The 22732-nt window shown below is 41.3% G+C and overlaps 2 protein-coding genes across 3 annotated transcripts in view; both read right to left on the minus strand.

Moving 5' to 3' along the window:
- Window positions 1-101: 101 nt before the first annotated feature.
- On the minus strand, window positions 102-6514 carry fam133b (family with sequence similarity 133 member B). Of its 2 annotated transcripts, none has more exons than XM_085396868.1 (11): window positions 6385-6514; window positions 5573-5670; window positions 5175-5253; window positions 4520-4606; window positions 4382-4414; window positions 4132-4203; window positions 2801-2899; window positions 2658-2696; window positions 2440-2532; window positions 943-993; window positions 102-810 (listed from the first exon to the last, which is right to left on the minus strand). In XM_085396868.1, exons 1-11 carry the CDS (start codon window positions 6406-6408, stop codon window positions 715-717), a joined length of 771 nt encoding a protein of 256 aa, XP_085252994.1. In that variant the 5' UTR covers window positions 6409-6514; the 3' UTR covers window positions 102-714. The 2 variants fall into 2 exon arrangements, with proteins under 2 accessions (XP_085252994.1, XP_085252993.1); XM_085396867.1 differs by having other exon boundaries at window positions 2658-2699.
- Window positions 6515-7985: 1471 nt separating this feature from the next.
- Window positions 7986-22732, minus strand: part of cdk6 (cyclin dependent kinase 6) — a 39060-nt gene continuing 24313 nt past the window's right edge. The window contains exons 5-8 of the mRNA XM_085395104.1: window positions 19501-19610; window positions 12207-12257; window positions 11751-11886; window positions 7986-11230 (exon numbers count right to left, since the gene is read on the minus strand). Of these exons, the coding sequence (XP_085251230.1) occupies window positions 11078-11230; window positions 11751-11886; window positions 12207-12257; window positions 19501-19610 (450 nt within the window). The 3' untranslated portion in view covers window positions 7986-11077. The remainder of the gene's footprint in view (window positions 11231-11750; window positions 11887-12206; window positions 12258-19500; window positions 19611-22732) is intronic.

Raw genomic sequence — 22732 nt, forward strand, 5'->3', positions numbered from 1 at the left:
TTTTTCTGGTTTCAGAAACAGAATGGAGAACTGGGTCCAGCAACCTGGAGACCTGCAAACAACACTTTCTGGCCTCAGTGTTGTAACTACATAACAGCAGCAAAGGTTAAAACAATACTTTATTATTGAACTCCATTGTTTGTACAACTACACTGCAGCGTAACAACTCATCTAACAAAAACAATTATCCCTTGTATTACTGTATGACTGTGCAGCTCATTTCTTACAACAATGGCCAACTTCAATATGAAGCTGGCGAGACATCTGGTCATCACGTCTACATGCATCACGCAGGCACTAGCATCAACAGCCTCGTGTAGCAATGAAAGATGTCAGGTATGAAGCACAGAGGCTAACTCCTAGAGGGCTAGCGTTCTGAAGGCGGTGGGGAGTGCCAGGCACACTCAAATCTCCAGAAAGAGATTTGGGGGGGGGGGGGGAGTTCAGTCCTGTCTTTGAGTGAACTTCAGACCAATAATGCAGAAAAATCATGGTGGTAAAACAAAACAAAAAAGATATGCACTATTTGTTTCCACTTAGAGGGACCAGCACTTTCTTCCCAATTTTCACTTCACACATAGAAGCCGAGCATTTAGGCCTGCTGCTTCCCCTGTATAGGTGGAAATCCCCAAAAATTGGATGCGAGTAGTTTTTGGTAGTCAAAGGCAAACATGACTCTACTTTTGAGCTGTCAGAAAAATGGAAGACATGTTTTCAGTCGAGGTCCGAGTCCGACTGAGACGCCGTCTTCTTTTTCTTTTTTCTGCCATGTTTTTTGTGCTTCCTTTTCCTCTTCTTCTTGGATTTATCCTGGAAAAAAAAAAACTTCTGCATTTTAGCGACTGATTCGTCTTTTGAACGATGTACAAAGATCTACTGCTCCGCCCACAAAATCTTGTTTGCGGACTGTCTTGAAATAGGAAATGAAGTAAAATGTCTCACTGTGAATTTCTCCTTTTCCTCGCTGCTTCTCTTTTTTTTCTTGGCTTCAACCTGCAGGAGTAGAAAGTTGAAAGGTGACGAAGAATTTAAAAAAAGAAAGGAAAAACAATTCCCCTAATATTTCACAATAGTGGAAATTTTGCAACAGCTGTAACAGCTGTGTGGTCAATCCAGGATTAAAGATGTTGTCAAACATAAGTCTTCATGACTCCTTTATCCCTCTTCTGAATTATTAAATACAATACATGCAGTACAGATCACTGGTTAGTTAAAGATGGGCATGTGACCCAGTTTGAGATTATCATTTATTTATTTATTTTATTTATTGCATCTTGTGTTTTGTAATTTGAATATATTTATTTACTTATTTAAATTCTTAAGGCTGTTTTACTCCTATGTTCAGCAGTTGCTATTTTTAAAAGTGCTTTATAAATGAAGCTGGCTTGGCTAAGAACACCATTTAATCGGATAAAGAAACTTGACACAAAGATTGACTTCCCCCTACAGTAAAGAGACACGAGAGCTTGAACATCTGGTTGCATAAACATTTTAGGAAAAATGAAACCGATTTGACTTTTGTTCTGTATCGCTACTGTATCCAAGTACGAGGTTTAAAGAGGGACACCAGCGAACGGCCTCAATCTGACAGGGCTGAAATGTAAAAGGCTCCATTGAATAACATGAAAAATGGTTCAGTTTGACTGCTTGAATGATTAAAGTAACTAAGGCTTTGTCCAGATAACTATCAGAATGAAAAGGTAACAATTCAAGACATAAATCAAAGTGGTTCGTATTTCTATCCGATGTCTACATGTGCATCTCAGGGTGAATGCTTAAATAAGAAAATAACATCTAAATAAATAGTGCTCAAAAAGTCAGCAGACAGAAACAAACATGTGATTTATTCAAGTATTTTGGTTGGAGGCTTCTTTTATGTGCAAAACAGGAGGATCACTAATGAGTAACCGACCCCTTTGTGATTACAACAGAAGCCCTCTGAAAAACTCAGGTGACATCTGGACCAGAGCCACTACAGGTTTGTATTTGCCAATTAGCTTTTTATTTTTATAAGATTATTTCTGTTAGTTTCAATTTTTCCCCTAAGACATCTAGTTTTCTGATTTTATTTTACCAAAACATTTTTTCTGATCTAATTTTAAGTTCAGTTTTAATCAGCTATAAAAAGCCTTGGTCTGCACAAACAATCCGTTCGTGTGCAAACAGCAGTGAAGACAGACTGCCATAAATATCTGACCTGAGAATAAGATCGACTCAGCTCTGACCAAAAAAAAAAAAAATTATCAGGGGAGCAATTACAGTGAGGAGCTATTACATTTAAAAGCCGAGAGGACCAAATAAGCAAAAGAGGAACAAAGGATGAACAAAGAGTAACGCTCAACTACTTCAAGTCTATTTGTTAAGTGAGGCGATGGATACATTAGCAATAAAAAAATAATGACTGCAGAAATGTGTGATAGAGACAGAAATAATACTTACTGCCTCATCATCATCAGAGTCAGCAGACGACTCTGATGATGAGCCTTTATAACTTCTCTCAGCCTTCCTCTTTCCTCTACGGCTCTTTTCATCCTGATGGACACAAGATTTATTTATTTAAGTTGTTTCGGGAAGAAAAAAGCCAGAGGAATGCATTTTAAATCAAGTGTCACCATCAAAATGACAGATAAGTGAATAACGGAATAAAAGTAAATTACCTTATCTCTGTCACCTTCTTCCTTTATTCTTTTCCTTTTCTTCTTGGAAAAAGAAAAAAAGGACAAAAAATTACCACCACAGTCCATTTCTATAAAACTGCAATGAATCGACTACAACTACATGCAGCATTAGAAAGAAAAACCTTGCTTTCAGCATCTGACTCATCCTCTGAGCTGTCCGATGCTCTTCTGGATGACGACTTCTTTCTCTTCCGCTTCTTCTTTACAGTCTTCTTTTCATCCTGCACGTGCAAACAAAAACTGCAATCAGGGTTTTACTGTATGTGAAGTAAAGCAGGAATCCTTCTAAGATCCATTAAAGTCTTTATAAATCTGATCTCTCTATAATGTACAGTTTTTTTCTTGTTTTTTTTTTTTTTTTTTTACTTTTGGGGGCTTTTTACCTTTCTATTAAGGTGAGAGAAGGCAGGGAAAAGACATACAGCATATGAAGTCAACAGCCTTGTGGCACACGGGTTGACTGCTCAAGCCAAAAAACTTGCATCGCGAGTTAGTTTTGATAGTAAACTGTCATCCAGCAGACTCCAGAAATGTCCCAACCCAAACCCGTTTAATGCTACATGCCGTGCAGCTGTATTGTGTTACACTAGATTAGGTTCAAATAAAGCACATGAGATTAGGGCTGCACAATTAATCATTAGAAAATCGCGATCTCAATTCATACTTATGTGCGATCTCATTTCCAAATGACAACGGTTTAAAAAATAAAAAAAAAATTTAAAAAAGGAATAAGAAAAAAAAAGAAAGATGACAATTGTACCGCATTTTGATCCGGGACATAATCTGCATGAAAACAAGCGCTTACTCTTCCTGCTCAACAAATGACAAGGGCGGAGCCTTATACCACGTGATACAGAAGCCAGCTGGCAGGGAAAAAACAACGGAGAGCATGTGAGAGATGATGAAGCTGCAAAGGCCAAGAAAGTGACAGGAGAAAATCCGTCCCGGTCAACCACCCCAAACAACAATAACAGGAAGCTTATACAGCGCTTCCCTATACCCGTCGAACTCCCGCAGGCACAAAGAAATTACGGAGGCTATTACTTATCACCTGGCTAAATATATGGCTCCCATCAACACTGAGCAAAACAAGGGATTTAGGAAAATGATCAACACCCTAGACAAACGCTACACAGTGCCGTCACGTAACTACTTTTCAAATGTTGCACTACCTGCTCTATACACACAGTGTCGAGCAACGGTGGAGGCGGAATTACAAGCAGTACAACATTTTGCAGCAACGACAAAATGTGAGACATTTGTTGTTTTTATGTTCAGTCTCAACTGTTACGAAGTTGATGTGCAGTTAATAAGTGCAATAAATATTTATATTGGAAAAGAAAATCGTGAGAGAATCGTGATCTAAGCAAAAATAAATAAATCGTGATTCTCATTTTATGCAAAATCGTGCAGCCCTACATGAGATGTAAAATGAATCGTAAAAGGACCTTACCTCGTCATCTGACTCTGAGGAGGAGCTGCTGGAGGAATCAGAACTCGATGAGGAGGAGGAAGATGAAGAATGCTTGACCAAAACACAGTGGAAGCAGGGTTCATTAGATATGAGGTTATTCGATTGTTTGAAAAAACAAACTGCATTTACAGGCTTGAATAAGAGACGAGTTTAGAAAACATGCACTCTGTGTGTATGTATCAGTAACACGGCACAGCTGTTAATCAAAATACTGGAGGTCTCTCCTCACCCTGCTGGATTTCTTCTTCTCCTTCTTCTTTTTCTAAACACAAATGCCAAGCAAACGAAGCACAGAGAAACAAAAAGTGAGTAAAGGTGAGAAATAAAAATAATACTTCATGAATCTGATACAGGATTCATATCATACCTCTTTTTTGTCTTTCTTCTCCTCCTTGTCCTTTTCACTTCCGCCTAACATTTTCTCTCTGTTTTTGGCGAGTTCTTTCCTCCATCTCTTAAAAAGCAAGAAACAATGTTACCAAAATAGTATGTGGTGTTTATCCGGTAACTGTTTCAATAAGGTGCAATATTCTCATCTAATATGAATTACAATGTGGCTACAGTGAGAAACAGTGATGACGCTTCAGATGCTGTACACAATAAAATAAATAAAAAAAAACTCTCAAGCTCTCACAGTACGGGCACGTTTCCATTGCAAACACAGATTTCCCCTAAGAAGGTAAAATATGTGCTCCGAGTCCATTGTATCAAACATTCTCACACTTGTACATAAACAGCCAATTAATAATAACCAACTAACCAAACAAACACATCTTTGGACTGTGGGAGGAAGCCAGAGTACCAGGAGGCACAGAAAGGCTCCAGCTGAACAGGATGTTTGAACAAGTGCACCCCTGTGCCACCCACAAATTAAATAACTTTAAGATTTCATTTGTCTTTTTAACTTATAGACAAGTAAGGCCGCCATGGAGTATTAAAAGTAAGCTAACTCCAGAGGAAAACTGTTGATTAACAGCCCAGTTCATGCCTGTTCAAATACTCTGTATATAATGCAAACGTACCTCGTTCATTTTGTCCTCAAAGTCAGCCAGGGCTCGAGAGCCCTTTTTCTTCTTCTCCAGCTGTTCCTTTAGCTCCTCCCTGATAAACACAATAAATAATTTTTTAAAAACGGATTTAATTCCAAAAGTGTCACCTTTTGGGAAAGACTGAATTATTCTAGTTAAAGGTGAGGTTAGTATTCTTATTTAGGAATCACTAATAGCTTTATTTACTTAATACTGTTCATACGCTTTAGAGTTTTGAATTTATTATAACCCCTTAACAAAGATTGTGCTGCCAGATATGTGCACCTTGACTCCTTTGGCTCTTTAATAGTACACCAAAAATGTTCTTGTGGTGATGATAAAGTGAGGACACCACTTTACACCACTAAGCTGCAAATCTGCCCTTTACTTACCATGTTGGTCGAGGTCTGCTTAAATAATCCTGAATGGTTGGCCCAGAGCCCTGTACCGGCCCCCTGGCTCGTGCAGCAGCAATGGGGTTAATGTAAGCCTGAAACACAGACAAAAGCATTCATTTCCATCCTTCTAATAGAGGGACACTTAAAATATGGCATAATGCATTGCAATTCACCAGTACTACATGCTGGATCGCTAAAATAGCTGTGAAACAGGGCAAACAGAGCCTGGGCATGGGGTTTACAGCAGGACTCTGCTACTGTGTAAGATTTATGTGTACCTGGAGCCTCCCCGAGGCGATAATATCATTGGCTAACATTAAAGGGGGAGACACTTGGAAAACGCTCAAAAGTAACACCAACATTAACATTAGCAGGCACAGCGCATTTAAACAACATTTAAAACAGGGACTGGAGTGCACAAATTACAGTAGTAATCAGTAAACAAGTAGTTGCTGTATTTTCTGCCAATCAACGACGGTCAAGGCAGTTCGCCTAAAAACCTGAACTACTCCCAAATTTAGGATTACCTTCTGATGCACTAAGCTAACGTTAGCTTTGCGTCGATCAAGCTGTTTGAAAGCCTAAAGAAACCAATCTACACTGTTGCATTTCCAAGCTAAGTGTGTATATGCGCGGCTAAACTAACCACCGTACACAGCAGGCCTAGCATCACAATACCTAGTGGACACGTACGTAAGCTAACCAATGCTAACTGCAGCGCTAGCCCGTTTATTTTTATCTTGTTTACTAAATGTCACGCGGTATATATGCAAATAATTTTAATCAAATTATGCGGCACCACTCACCACTCGATTGTCTCTCTTGCCCATGTCGAGTCAGCAATGGGGAACAATATCCAAAAGAAAGAACAACCATTTGTGTCACCTTGCTAACATTTACGTAGCCACTTCGAGTTGATAAAAGCTCGACTGATTCTTCTTCTTCGGCTGCACAATAGGCGGCTGCCGTCGCAAATACTACACTACTGCCCCCTTCTGGAAAAGAGTAGGATTTTGTGTCAGAATCCAAGTAGTGTTGTGCGACATTGCGAAATAAGCCAGAAATTAATGCTATTACTAATACTTTTATTTTACTTCTTCTTCTGGCCGCTCCGTTTAGAGGTCACCATAGCTGATCCTCTTTCCCCCATCTCACCCTATCGCAAGCATCCTCCTCTGTCACACCAACTCTCTGCATGTCTTCCTTTTTTCTTCTTGCCTTGCAGCTCCATCTTCAACATCCTTTGTCCACTATATCCACTATGCCTCTACTGTACAGGTCCAAACCATCTCAGCCTCGCCTCTCTAACTCTAACTGCTGAACCTGAGCTGTCCGTCTGATATACTAATTTTTAATCATGTCCACTCTGCTCACTACCAGGTTGACATCTTCATCTCCACCTCCCGTCTTTTTGTCACTCATACATCATAGCAGGTTTCATTATCATCTTGTAAACCTTCTCTTTACTCTTGAGGTTATTCTTCTGTCACAAATGATCCCTACGACAATCTCCTCCCTGCCTAACCCCTTTTTCGCCTCTCTTGTGCACTGCCTGTTGCTTCGCATGGTTGACCCCAGGCATTTAAACTCATCTACCCTCACTATCTCTGCTCTTTGCTGTTTCACTGTTACACCTGTTTCCCTCTCATTCATACACATTGTGAGAAAGTATTAAAGCAGGTGGCATGTTTCAGTTCCCCTATGATATGCAGAGATAAGGAGTAGGTTGTAAAGAAGAATAGAAAGCAGGAAACTACAAAGGAACAGTTGGGGAGTGTACCTTTCTATGTGAACGTTAGGGGGTGTGGCCTTGAATGTCATTGATAAGGAAACAACGTATTCTTTGTATGACTCGGTTTGCTGACTGTAGTGGGCGTAGGGTGGGCTCACCTGTAACCCCCGTGTCTAATCATGTGATTTAAAGGTTGCAAGATGCTTGTGGGACTACTAGATAAATATAGGGCAAGTCCCTTAAGGGAGCGCCCAGAGCCTTTATAATGAACAGATTGAGGAATTGCTCCTCAGATCCACTTGGTGCTTGCTGTGGCTGCATGTAGTGTGATCTCCCAACACGCATTGGTAATAAAGCTTTGATGAACGAAAACTTCAGCCTCATCTGACTCTTCTTCTCCAGCTGGGATATCAAACAGATCGGTGAGGTCGAGAAGTGAACCTGAACATGTATTCTGTTGTTTCAGTACTTTCTCTAGTCCCACAAAGTCCGTGCATTTCCTGACCTTCTCCATCAGCACTGAAAGCAAACAGATTCGTAGCGCTCTTTCTCAGCATGAAGCCACACTCCTGCTCACTAATCGCCTCTTTCCCATTTCTTCATGTATGCCTCACGAGCATTATCCCTCTGTATTTACTCCAACCCTGATAAATAAGTCCAAACAACATTAATAAAAAGCTGCTTTTTATTCAGCTGGTGCAACATAATAATAAGACACCGATGCATTCATACACAAGTATAATGCCAATCTGAGTGATGGATGAAGCGACGTTCAAAAATAGTGACACTGCTTAGAGTTCAGCAGTGGAGTTCAGTTGTTATGAGACTGAAGAGCATTACAGATCGGTTAAATCATAAGAAAGCACACAGTGACTGTATTAACTGTAATGAGATTAAAGCAGTCAATATTTTAAATGTAAACCTCCGTGTCTAACGCATTTGTAGCTTTCATTGCATTGTAGATGCCACTTACACCAGAAATGAGTCGTTATCAAATAGAAAAAAAAAAGAATAAATCACACAGTGTTAAGCAGACATGTATTTCTGTCATGTTTGCCACCTGGCCATTAGTTTGTGGCAAGAACAGTTTATACAGGCAGTTATCTTCAGACAGTAAGAACTACAGTAACATATATTTGATAAATAGTAAAGACAGTAGATTGTGATCAATGATACGATCCTTAGACAGCTTGACAGAGAACCTGAAGAAGTTGTATTGTAGTCATTCAGTAACCCAGAGATGTGCAAACTGTGCCCGAAAGGTTTCGGACGTCCGTGGAGAGAACCTGAGAAAGTCAGAGATTGAGTCTGTGTGTGTCTGTGTCTGTGTGCTAAAAGCACTACCTGTTACGAAACCCAAAAACAAAAACCAGTGTTACAAAGTTACTGTTCTGCAAGAACTACTAAATACAAAAATACAACTCTGGAAAAACTTGCTTTTACCTCGCGGGTCAAAACTTAACTTGGATAGAACGGCACGCCAAGGTAAAATAAAGCAGAAACTGTACACAAAATATTGTGCATCACATCGTCATCAAAACTACTGGAAAATCCGTAGTAGTTCTCAACACATGGTAAAAGAAATCCATCGGAACAACCCACCCCACGCAAATAAAACAGAAAACAAAGAAACACCTCTTGCCATGCAACATTCTGCAGACCCTCGCTACTCTACGTCTATCCGTTTTAACGACATGTCTATGTGCTGACAAACGCACATATCAAAAGGTTTCTATTGTTACAGCTTGTACTTTAGAACTAGCACAATTTACTGTACAGTACCAATGCTTTTCCTTTATACATTCCTTACAACGTCAAACTATTCTTACACGGACTCTACAATCCTTTAACGAGTTGGCATCACTGGTGTAAGAACACTGTATACCCCAGCATTAAAAAAAAAAAAAAATCAAGTTACAAGTATATAAGACTCGTCAATAAAATTAAAATTAAATACAGAATATTAGTGACACAAAAGTGTGCCAAAAATTCTACCATGTTGAATGAATAGTGCTTGTGGGTCTCTCTTTGACACTTCCTGCAGATCTGTCTGTGCATTACGGTATGATTTGGAAAGAAATAATTGGATTTCACAATAATTATAAAACAAAGAGTTCACGATGGTACAGCTAAAAGTCATTAAAAAGTCAAAGTCTATGTAAGTGGTAGGAACAACTCCAAGATGTCTCATTGTCTCAGCACCGATATCAGCCCCGTTACGAGTTCCTCAATGTGTGCAGAAACCATTAGAATCCCGCTACTGGTCTGCAGTTACTCTACACTTCCACAAGGTGGCACCATTATTATAGGTAAAACTGGAATGATAATGGACATGGCAGTGGGTGGCTGGTTTGTGATGCCTAACAATGTCTGAGTGAGTACACGGGTACATGAGCGTGCTTATGTCAGCGGCAGTGGGGACAATAAATGTGCGTGTGAAACGTTCGTCTTCTCACTGCACACACCAGCAGTAAGCAAGCTATTTATAAAAACAAACAAACAAGACAACAAAAATAAAGAGGCAGGTGAGATCCATCCAGGCTCTGGTCTGGTCCTCTATCTCTCTCTCCTGCAGTCCAGAGTCTTTTTTTTTTTTTCCATTGATAAGGATAAACACTGGGCATAAGGAGGTTTCCGCTCTTCGGACTCTACAGTCCCAACTCCAAATCCATATGAGGATTGGGTCACTTTGCATTGTTACACAACATTTCACATCCTGAAAGCAGCATTTACAATCCATCAGTTCGTGGAAGGATGACAGCTTGTGTGTGCAGGGTTCTGGGGGGCATTTGGTGCCATCCGTTTGACGCCATCTTCACCCGCTCCCTGCTCCCCAGAGCGTTTTATACGCCCCAGGGGGAAAGTATTTGCCCACTGCAGTCTGTTTTAGGCTTCGTTTTATATGTAACGTAAAACCAACATTAATGATGCTTTTTTTGACACTGATTATCAGAAAAAAAGCCATAAAGACAGAACATTTAACGAAGCTACCTATTAAGGAGTGCGAATGTTACCGCTCTAAACCGTGTCACACTTTGCATCAGCTCATACAACTCATTGCTTATCAGGTTTCTGGTATCAAGGGTCTCTACCTTTCAAAATAAAGTATCTCCAGGTGACTGCTGTTGTGATTTGGCCTTTATCTTTCCGGAATAAATAAAACTGAATTGAACTAATGTGGCTGAGCGCTGCTGATGGAGACCCAGATGTGCTGTTGTTTAGTTAAGATCACGCCTGCAGGGCCCAACAGCTGGAAAATCTCATTACTTGTCAGCCTGTATTTGGCACTTAGGGCAAACATTAAAACACAGCTCGGCAATCGCCCTCAATTAAAGCTTTCTGACCAATAACTAAGTGCTATAGGTTGGTGGTGACGCATCTTTGCAGGAGGCCACTGAGGCCTTGAGGAGAGAGATCAATGAAGCAAAGGATAGATTTTGAAATTCACAATGTAAACCTCATCACAGTGTGGCGTCATCATGATGGAGAAAAGCTGCAGTACTCAAACACTGATGCCTTTTCTGGACTCTTAAATATTTTCTTGAGATGGTGAGCTCTCCTGTAACCAGCTGTTTTGTTTTTACTTGATTTGAGTGGATTTGTTGAAAGGGAAACCTTTTTTTGGTAATCAGTGCCAAAAAAACTTTAATGTACTTTGATTTAACGCTGAAATAAAACATGACAAACTTTTTAGGAACGCTACGGTAAATACTACTTATAGCCAGGGGAACGTGGGGGGGGGGTTAAAGGGGAAAAAAAGAGGACTTTCAGGCACTCCTCTCCTCCATCGTGGACTTGTTGCTGGGGATGGGCTGGGCTGCGTACACACTTCTGCTGTGGCTGTCCACGCTTTGAAAGTAGGGGTGACTCAGCGCAGTGAAGGCCGATATTCTCCTGGACGGGTTGAAGGTGAAGAATTGCTGCGGGGAGGGAGAGGAAAAGAAGATAATGAGAGACCACCAAGTATAGATGCTTGTTTACATTTCTAGGTTGAATAAAATATTGCGTGCAGCTCGGTTCCCACGCTGTTTTTAAAATCAAAATCGATGCTCCAAAATGCAATAATCCTGATGAATGATCGATTATATTTGTGCTTTTATAAACAAGCCGAACTACAAGTTGGGTATAAATCTGCTCGATGGTGAAGTAAGCGCTTTGCTTCATGCATTTATTTTCCACACATGAGGATTTCAGGCTCCATGTTCAGAAAAAAACAAGGAGTTAGAAGATATAAAATGTATATTAAAAAAAAAACAAAATGGTACAAGGTCGTCAAGGTTACTGACAGAAGTTGTTTTGTTAGCTTAGCTCCTCGTAGCGCTTTGGCACATAAATAAATGTGCACGATGCCATAAAGGTGACAGTGATGCGCAAGTGACAGCTTTAAAAACATTTTCCATGCAATCTTTTGGGGACACACATGAGAGTTACACTACAAACCATTAACAAGGCCCGTCCCTGCTCGTCCATGTCTGGAACTAGGTCTTCTAATGGTTTCGGGGGCCGGGGTGTGAAGGCACTCTGTGGCAGGGCTACTTCCTGGGGCCAGTCTTCTGCCGAGGGTACCCCAACAACACTGTGGAATCATACAGATCATCAGTGTCTTCATCATCGGCAATGGGAAGCATTCACCACTTAATTCCAGTTCAGAGCATTTTTAAGGATTATCCATGAGTGTTGGTAAAGACTGGGGGGGCACGAATACATGCACCCCAGAAAAGCAGTGTGGGTTCATCTGATGGGTTTTTCATTAATTAGAAAAACAGTAGATGAGTGCATGTTCTGCCCTTAATGTTTAGGCAAAGGTTTGACTGAATCTTCCAAAATTCCACTGAGTTGAAAGAAAATATAACCGAGCCTGAGGAGAAATGGAAAACAAGAGTAGTCATTACTTACTCAAAAATCTTTCCAAGCTGATCAACATCCGAGTTTCCTCTAAACAGCGGCCTAGAAAACAGAAATTATAAAAAGGGTTAGTTTAGTTTCTACATATTATGTTGCAAAAACAAAACAAAACCCGGAAATGCAGAAAAAGTAAAATGTAAAGATTCGGTTCTCTCTTTTGTAACCTGCTTTAGATAGGAGTCATTTTCCCATGGTACGCTGTAAGACCAACAGCCCTGACATATAAGCTTTTGGCTCGAGGAATGTGGGACTCCGATGTGAACGTTTTGAAGTAGCCACACGCTCGCAGCTCCATCCCAGGAAACAGGGATTGTGGAGCAGTGTTGGTGGTGCTGCTGAGGATGGGGAGGGAAGGAAACGGGGGATGAAAGGAGGGAGGAGAGCGGCAGCAGGGCTGCTGGTGGTTCCTGTGGCTTTGGGCAGTCTTCGGGTGCCCGTGCTTGGCATGGGATCAGCACAGATTCCAGTAGTCATCATCAGCACAAGCCTGGCAGTCGCCACACGGGACAGAAAAAGCCTTTTTATCCCGTGTGTGTGTGTGTGTGTGTGAGAGAGAGTGCGAATGTCTGCTTTTGCTCTTGCTGACTGAAAGCGTGGAGGAAATTGGGAGGAAAAGGCGTTTGAAAGAAAAGTTGGATTATCCTAACAGAGAAAGAGGTATAGGAGCTGGAGCTTCCTGTCAAAGTTCCTCTGAGGGGAAATAAGGAGGTCCTGTTGTCACAAGAGGGGACTTGTTTAACATTGCACACACCACCACTTTTAGGCTAAACGAGATTAATATTTCTAAGTGTTCCTCACAAAACGAACACACAAGGCTCAGAAGGGGAAACAGCTCTCTCTCTGTTTCTTTTTTAAAAATACATTCCACTTCTTTACTGTGTTTGCTCACCAGCAGATGTCAATGTAGTGCCAGGGTATCATCATATAGATGTGCCTTTATGCATGCCTGTCTGCATTTTGTATCCAGGCCTTAGTACACCTCAAGTGCACCCCACTTAACTGAACTCAACAGAGACTGGTTTAGCCACCATGTGCTCCTTGTGCTTTCCCACTTGCAGGAAGCTTTGCATAGCTTACACCCACACTTTCCTACAGTGGAGACACTGGGGATATTAGTCACACAAAAGGTGTTTGGAACATTTTTACTGTGACAGCAGACTCCCTGTCACAGGCTTAAGTTTGGAAGTGGAATTAAGATCTTAGTTTCTTTCCAGTGTTCAGAAATGGTGTCCTTGAGTAACGGATGTCTCAAAAATGATTGCATATGCAGGTCTTTTAGGGCAAGGCACCGCACTGAGAACTTTGAAAGGCATGTAAGATCAGACCAAACCAGTTTCTGACTGTTGCAAACGAAAAAAAGAGAAAAAAAAAAAAATCACCTACAGCAAAGTTATCATGCCAAAACAAGTAGGGCTGATAATTCCGAGAGGTCCATTTTTAAACCTGGAGTGGTTTGTTGGTTTGTTGAAGGGGGATAACTGGATTCACACAGAGCTGGCCGCTGGCATGCACACACAGTCAGCAGCTGAGTGCGAGTGCTCGCGCCCTGGCATCGTTTCCCACCCTGAGATTTGCACGTACAAATCCCAATGCCCATGCACAACGCCACACAAGTGGCTGCAGTGAAAAGGCCGAGACCGAGTTGGGACAGGCAGCTGAGTCACGCATCCTTTAGTGCCAGCACGGCGTCGTCCCACATTCCTTTGAGAGAACCTCTGGAATGCGCGTGTGAATTCGCATGTTTGCACGTGAGCGTCTCGAACTATCTAAGTGGGAGCTGGAAAGAAATGAGGTGTGTGTGTTGGACTGCGGACTTTTCACGCAGGCTATCCCGCGCTGTACTGCATGCACGCGTGCATGCAAGGGTGTGCTTTTGAGAATTTATCAATCGAGTTCCAAACTGTGAGAAAGTCAACACGGATGTGGGGCCTCTCCCGGGCCATTAACGAACCGCGTTCAACCTTTTTGGTTAGGGGAATGTCAACAAGCACAAGCTCTCTCCAAAATTCATTCAAACTGTGACTCACCCAACACCATCCCAGCCATGCAGATGCAGACTTGTATAATATTTGCTCAAATTCCTTTGAGAGCAACTATTCTCACTACAGTACATAGTCATTAAAAAGACTTTTAATGACCATGTACTCTAATAGCATGTTTGGTGGTGAAAGTGAAGAAGAATGTGCTTATGAGTCATGAAACCTTTGAAGTCTCATGACTCAAAGAAAGACTTCACATGTTTCTGGCCTGAGACGTGACGTGGTGCGTCAAAAATGGGGGTCATGGCTGCTCGTGGGGGGTTTTAGGCTTACTTTCAAAATTACATCTAACCTATGAACTGACTGTTTCTTCTTCACTCAGCCTTTTTCACTCTGTGCTTATAAACTACTCTGCATTTAAATCATTAGTTATGAATCTCTGGTGTTCTTCCACAGGGCATCTTAACCAGTCGAGTCAGATGGCTGGCCCTCTCTGAGACAGTTTGTGTTGGAGGTTTCTTCCTGTTAAAAGGGAGTTTTTCCTTGCCACTTTCTCTAGGTGCTTGCTCATAGAGGTTGATTGTTGGGGTTTTCCTCTGATATTGCAAAGTGAAGATGCTACAATAATGCAAAGTCCAACCCGACATCTTGCAAACCAAACAAAATCAAAGTAAGCGACAGAAAACAGGAGACCAATTATTTTTCCTTTGTTTTCTATCATATATGTACAGACGGTTTAGTCCTGCAGTGTAGATGCTCACAGTGGTGAGTATAAACCAAAAGATCAGGGTTAACAGCTCAAAATGCTTCAGCTAATCTTTTTTACTACTCTTGATTCTAGGATGTCAGAGCTCTTTATGTCGTCACAACTCTGGTTCTGAGCAGTCGCTTTACCTGACCAACTATCTGTTTCCGAGGGGGCACCCAATCAGAAGAAAGCTGACTTAAAGGATGATGGACGAATGAAGGGGGCTCCAACAAGTTCTAGTATAAGACAAATTTGACTTTCAATCATGCAAAGATTTTCTCTAGTGGAGCAAGGAATAAAAATGTTTAGCTAGCAATGAGCATAACAGATCTCCTTTAAAAGTGGTAAACAATTATTCTGAAAAACAGCTTAATTGTGAGCATAGAGGTCTGCTTTTGTGCCCGTGAGCTGTCAGCATTTCTAATCTCAATTTCAATATAACTGCAAAACTAACAAACACTGCTTTCTCTCAATATCTTGCTTTCTTTCTCTTCTCCCAGGTGCCCTTTAATCTCTGACAGGTGGCCTTTTAAAAGCCATCTTAATCACCTGCTGAGACTGAGCAGAGAAGTGCGTGTTCGGGTGCGTTTGTGGCCATCAAAGAGCTTTGCCTTACCTTCTACCTTAAAGCAAAGTTGGGCAGATGCCAGATTTTGAAAATGAACTACACAAACCAACACACTTCAAAGTTTATTGTGTCAGGGTGCGAGGAGATGTACTGCATTCAACTGCTCACTCTGATCAGGGCTGCAGGCAGAACCAGTCTGTGCTTTTAAATGAGCACCATATAACACAAGGACAGACCTTTTGTACACAGATTAAGCACACATTGTTTCTACTATTTGACTTAAAAATGTTTGATTACAGATCAAGATCAGTTTTTTCACGACTGTAAAAGACGCATTGATGGGAAATAAACTTTGCTTTGTTCTCTTCATTTAAAGCCTGACCTTCAATAAAAAATTCCAGCTTGACCTTGCCACAAGTATGGAAAGTACCATACATCACTGACATTGAATGAAGTAGTTACGAGCATGACTGTGAATACATTACCTCTAAAACTTATTCGAAATTCACCCATAAACCGCTGAAAATATTTGAAATGCGGTGCACAGACACAATTTCTGAACGCCAATGACGAGGATAACGTTTTATACCTGGCGCCACAAACTGAAAACCTGTAAATGCTTCACCTGCTTTGCATGATTCGGAGTTTGAAATAATCCTGCTTATTTTTGGACCGCGGCCCCCTTTAATTCATCACCGGTCTCCGTTCCCCCCACCCTTCAAGGCCGACTATGAGAAACTTTTGACAGCAGAGGGGGACTTCTGTGACCACAGCTGTGTCATTCAGATGACCATACAAGGGATCTCTGCTCTCACCGAAACCTCTGCATACGCTGACCTCATGAAACTTTGGCCATGTTTCACGATTACACATCATTATGAAAGTGCACATATGGCGTGTGTATGTGTTTTGTTTTTTGATAAATATATGAACAACAGGAAAATAAGGAAACTTGAAACAGTTTGAAAGATGTCAAATGACGTGGGAACGTAAGTTCGAAGAGAAGCTATACTGTGAAGTGGTCTCGATTTAAATGTTGCAAACTAAGAGAATGAAACCTTAATCCTAATTATAAAACTAAGTATCAAAGCAGTCTCTCACAGTCCCAAAAGACCCATCTTTTTGTCCTATGTGTGAAAACTTGTAAAGCATCATTAAAATACGGTCACCTGCCAAGATTTAAATAGCCGGCAAACAAATTGAGCTTGATCAAACAACTCTTAGATCAAGTTTCATCACGGCACCATTTGTCAACAAGATACTCCGAAAGTGCCTCTGCGTGTTTTTGTGCAGCACGACTAGATGTTAGCCTTGGGTAACCTTTTGATAGAGGAACCTATACATTCCCATCAGGTCCCAAGTACAGAGCGTGGGTTGCTGTGTGCGGCCTTGCATGCTGGGGTAAGGAGTCGTTTGGGGAAGGAAGCAGGGCTGCTTCTCTTGGCACTTAGCCCTACCTCAGAAAGACTGTTATTATCTACTGTAGAACACACCACAGCCTGGCGCGGCCTCTCTACTCTCAATTAAAGCATACATTTTATACATACTATAGCACCTTAAAAACATTAAATCAACGTCGTCTTAATTTGACGAGGATAAAACTGCATCTTTTTGCCCCCGTCTTTTCTTTCTTCCAAAAGACCAAAAACAGGCAGTTGTAACTCTTTTTTTTTTTTGGGTGAAAACTGTCCGTTATTAGCTTGGCTCGCCAGCATGAAGTTCGTTAGACCACAAACTGACAAATACCTACACCAAGTAGAAGTAGAAGTAGAATCTAGACTTGCATGCTGCAACCACAGCAGACAGCAGTGTTACTGTAATGGCTTGATAAGCCAACCGAAATGTGATTCCTCGCTGCTCATAACGCATCTGACAGGTGTCATTTGAGGAAAAGATGACTACAGTAAGAAACTCCCAAATAACCGATTGTGACGAGTGATTTCAGTTCGTGTTTTTCAAGTTAAATTAGAGCAATGATACAAAGGACGCCCGTGGCCCTCTTCGTCGAGCTGCTCCTTTGTGAGCGATTGTAAATACAACAGTCAAAGAAAACTTAAAGCTTTTTCATCTGTTTACATGGGAACATTTTTATGAGTATTGACACAAGGGGTAAAAATCAAACTTGGGTCACAGATAATAACTGGATTTTTGAATTTATTTTTTTTAAACCGTAAATGTGGTCAACCCACCAGTAAAGAAGACGTTTTGATGTCTTATACTGCCCCAAAAATGTGTCTATTATATTATTTAATTCTTACTATTACTGCAACTTATATGATAAAATGAACAGTCAGATAATTTATGAGGGGGGCTACAGAGACTTTTTTTTTTTTTTTTGCCTCCGTGACTCAGTTATCAGATTTTATTGCAAACAAGTATGAAGGAGTATTTAATATTAATGACACAATGACTTTGTTCCAGTCCCCCATATCACTTCTCATGTCTGTAACCTCCCCAAGTGATTCGGTTAAAGTGCTGTGCTCACTGAGGAATGTCATCATTACTCAATCATTACTTAACAACACAGTAAAGGGACTTTGGTGGGTATTTTCCCTTCCACACTGCTTTGGCGTAACCCAAATAAGAGAAATTACAATAGCTATCAAGAGTTTGTTGGAACAGAAATAAAACTTCATCAGTCTTGGGTTGGACACCCTTTTCCCTTCAGAAATGCCTTAATTGCTTGTGGCACAGATTCAACAAGTGGCTCTAAAAATTCCTCAGAGTTTTTGCTCCACGTTGACATTACGGAGTCATTCAGTTGGTGCAGATTTGTCGGCTGCACACCCACGAGGTTAATCTTCCGCTGCACCACATGCCAAAATGCTGCATTGGATTGATATCTGGTGTCTATGGAGGCCATTTGAGTACAGTGAAATCATTGTTATGACGATATGAGCTTTGTAACATAGCACTTTATCTGCCATCAGAAGATGGGTACTCTGTGGTCTGTGGTCATAATATTCAGGTAGGCTGTGGCATTTCAACCATACTTATTTGGCATTGAGCATAATTTTAAATGGCACAAAAATATCCCACACACCATCACACCATAACCAGCAGACTAAACCTTTGATACTAGGCAGGATGGATTTATGCTTTCATGTTCACCCCAAATTATGACGCTAACATCCGAATGCTGCAGCAGAAATAGAGACTCATCAGATCGAGCAACATTTTTCCAATTATCTGTGGTTTAAACTTGGTGAACTTGTGTAAACTATAGCCTCAGTTTCCTTTTTTTTGGCTGAATAGGTGGTCTTCTGTTATTAAAGCTCATCTGCTTTCAGATTGGACATGTTGATCGGTCGTCTTGACCATGTCAACACGTCTAAAAGCACCGATTCCCTGCTATGTGATCGGCTAATTCGTATAAACAAGAAATTAAGCAGGTATACCCAATATAGTGGCTAGAAGTCTCTATACCATGCAACGTCACATCTTGGCAACAGGAAAGCGGGTCATCTATAAGGTCTACATGGCCTTAAGCACAGCCCCGAATCCCAAATTGTCTCTTATATAACCGTTAGCCTAAGTGTGTATATCACAGATAAAGACTTACAGTGCATTGAATAAGGTGTTGCACAGATGTGTGTGCAAATAGGTGATGTGGTTAGTAAGACCCAGCAAAGTGCTATTAAAAAAAGATACCAGTGAAAACAATCAAGACAACATGACGCTCACAAAGAGTCTGAATTTGAAGACCAAAGTCTAACATGTGTTTAGACTTTACCGCCAAGGTGCGTCAACACTAAACCTCTGAATGAAATGTGATCGTGTGACTCGGGAAGCATTTGTGAAAACTTCGACAGAATCCTTCCACATTATGTTTATTGTATGGTACACTGCTCAACAGTAAAAGTACCAGAATCAACATTAGTGGAAGAAACAAAGGAATACGAGAAATGCTTAGAGACTTTAACTGAAGTTCAAAGTCAGTCCAGATTTAAACAAGTATAAAGCCCAGATAGCTTTGCCCATCGGCCTCACCTTCTCCTGAACATCTCAGCGAAGATACAGCCGACACTCCACAGGTCCACCGGTGTAGCGTAACTTGACTGGAGCAGCACTTCTGGGGCTCTGTACCACAGCGTCACCACCTGTAACACAGCAGAAAACCCGTCAGGTTTTACTGCACAAAATACACACACAGACACACAAGTCACTAATGCACAGGGTTAATGCTTCTCTGCCCCCATCTTGAGCTTACGTAAGACATGAAATCATATCTGGCAGGACAGGCCTCCCTGTTCCCATTCTGGTGTACCCACTTCACACAATCTTTCCACATCAATCCACCGGGGAAACTCAGAACTGTATGTTTATTTACAATTGCAGCGTGAACGTCAGTACAGAGGAGCACCTATTACAAAGACGCACAATACATGTCTCAAACCTGGCAGACAACATGTGCATGGGAAATGAAAAGGGGGTGATTAACTGATATCAACCGCCCCGCTCTACCCCTCCTTCCTGTCAAAATAGAGAGAGAGGAAAAAAAAGAACACTTCCTGTCTTTTATCAGACTACCCTACATCCACCTGAAGCATCAACAGCAGCCATTTTGTGCTACTTCAAACCTAGCATGTTTTCCAAATTTGTCCCTGTAACTCTCCCTGGGACCTCGCAGTTTGTGTGTGTGGAGCCATGAGCCTGCAGGAAAGCAGCAGCATTGTTAACAGCTACAGTAGGGAAAGCCTCCAGACAAAACTCAGTGACCCCTAGTAAGAGAGTGGACGGGTTCCAGGTGCTTTCCTAAACTCCAGATTTTTCCTACAGCTTTTGGCTGCAGTTCCCCCTCCAGGCACTGCAGGCTGCTTATCTGGATCTTCAAGTCAGGGACGAATGTATGTAAGCAAAGAGGATGCACTGTCACGTAGATATATTTATAGACTTGGCTGGCTCTGCACAAGTATGAAGGAACAATCATTGGATTCTCCCCCTTTTCTTATAAGATCTTATTCAGTCTTAAAATATGCTTGAATAGGTCATTTGAGAGGAATGATCTTCAAAAGAAGTACGCAGTTAAATATAAACTATTAGTGAATGAACTGGGTCATTGTTTATGTGACCGGCACAAGTTGCTTGTGTGTTTCTGACTTGCAGGATTGTGGTGAAAGGAAACTCATGTTGGGTCTGATGCTCCACACTTTGCTTTCAGTATTTTTCAAAAACCTCTGAAACTGCTCTAAAACTTTCAGACACTCACAGCAACCAGGTGACACTTTCACAGACTCTGATTTGGATGATGAGGGTTTATTACTGGAAAGCTAATGAAATCCTCATAAGTCCCAGGTGGGCTTTCAGTTGATTGCCAACTAGCCTAAATTACATCCAAAAACTCCACAAAACATGCTACAAGTAATCAGACAGTATTAGTTTAAAGTACTGCAGTGACTAAAGGGTTTATGGTTGCTGGGCTGGTGTCTATTTGCATAGATCTTTACCTGCACAGAAAAGAAGGATTGTGGAAATGTAATCAAAGCACGTTCAAGATTAAAAATGCATGCATTATAAGCAGCAACAGTGGCTGCAGAGGACAGTTTTCATTGTTTTCAAGCACTCGGTTTCACTTCAATATTTAAACTTCTTTCTCTGTTATGTCTTCTCCACAGCAGGGAGGGCCGGGGGTAGTAGCTAAAGGGACCAACAATAGCACAAACACAAACAAACACAGGTAGCCCAGATTACAGTTTGCTCTACATATGTGACAATGCCATCGGGTGCACATACACAACTACGAAGATAAGGGTGTGCAAAGGTCTGCAGAACACATGTGTAGGGGTTTCCTTGTGCAGTGCTGCGTCAGGAGTCGCAGGTAGTGTACAACTGGATTTAAATACATTACTGGCAGCCTAAATAAATATTCTAGGCCAATCAATTACCAGGTCATCCGGCCATGGAATAGGAATTCCACGGAAATCACTTTATATATGACAGTGGCACGAGAAGATGTCCTGGATATGTGAGGTGAACTGAGCAAGTGAGCAAATCTCCAAGCCGACAAGTGAGATTGATAAGAGGAATAAAAACCTGAGCCGCATTTTTTCTAAAGTGAATGAGACTATTAATAGAGCCGGGGGCCGCATTTTGCAGATGTGTGATACTTTCTCATCTCTACTTCCTGCTTCAGTGGAAATAGGGCGGAAGTTGAGGCTAGTTGGCTGAGATCCGTCGGGCGAGTCACGTGACCAGAAATGAGACACGCATCTGCCAAGTGAGCACACTAACGAATTTTAGAACAGTGAAACCTCAAACCTCAAAGAAAATCATGAATGGAAGTCGCACAGCTTCCCATAGAGCCGGGCTACATACTTTCATTTTAATCAAGGACAGGACTCAACACAGCATTGCTACATTTTTGTTGGAATTTTTTAATTTTTTAAAAGAGATTTTAAGTTTGCAGCAAAGTACTGAGCTCAATCTTCAGTTACAGCATATCTGCATCTGGCGCCTATGGAGATATTGCCATGAGACGTTTAAATGCAGGTCGCCATTTTTAAACATGGATAGATGCTTAACCGACAAATGGCCCGCTCCACGTCTTCCTCTTACGCTTGTAGTTGCAGGCTAAAATGCATGTGACCTCAGTCTATTGCATGGATTTGTCACCCTGCAAAGTCAAAAGTCAGGACTCCAATATACACGTATGCACGCACGCACACATGCACACAAACTCACACTCTCACAAAGCCTTCTAGGAAGAACCACAGACCTAGAGCTCGGGGTATATCCGCCTCAGTGAAATGCAGTTATTCGAAAACCCAGCCACAACTGCAGATTAAGGCATATACATAACACATGCATGCACTTGCAGACACACCGGAAGATAGCTGTATTAAGCTTTATTTCAAATATGAAATTACACCCCAGCCACTTGCAAAATACTAAACCATTTTTGTAGCCGTGTATTTATGGCCTTGCATGCCTGCACTGAAGGATAAGCCAGCATTTACTCTAGATTTGTGTTTTTTGTCAATGGTCATCATAAAGGAAACTAAAACCAAAAGCAGATGATTTTTCAGTACTTTCCAATTTCCCTTACTCCATCTTTGACACTTAAATTTATTCCTGCTCAAGACATAAAAAAGTCACATATTTAAAAACATATTTATAGATCATTTTCATCCATATTCTTTGCACTAGATAGTGTTTAGAGCACCAGCTCCCTTTTCTCCATACATCCTCCCTCATCTCTATAAAAAAAAGCCTATTTCTCTGT

Source organism: Rhamphochromis longiceps, linkage group LG22, assembly GCF_057381845.1.
Source record: "Rhamphochromis longiceps isolate RC_006_pf linkage group LG22, R_longiceps_female_GT1.1, whole genome shotgun sequence".
Taxonomy (NCBI): Eukaryota; Metazoa; Chordata; class Actinopteri; order Cichliformes; family Cichlidae; genus Rhamphochromis; species Rhamphochromis longiceps.

What these genes read in the sequence shown, in the direction of transcription:
- fam133b (XM_085396867.1), bottom strand. Translation starts at nt 6,408, where the DNA reads ATGGGCAAGAGAGACAATCGAGTG. An exon ending in TTGAGGACAAAATGAACGAG is followed by an intron (nt 4,607 to 5,174) that starts GTACGTTTGCAT and finishes TTGCTTTTTAAG; the next exon opens with AGATGGAGGAAAGAACTCGC. An exon ending in AGAAGAAGAAATCCAGCAGG is followed by an intron (nt 4,204 to 4,381) that starts GTGAGGAGAGAC and finishes GTTTTGGTCAAG; the next exon opens with CATTCTTCATCTTCCTCCTC.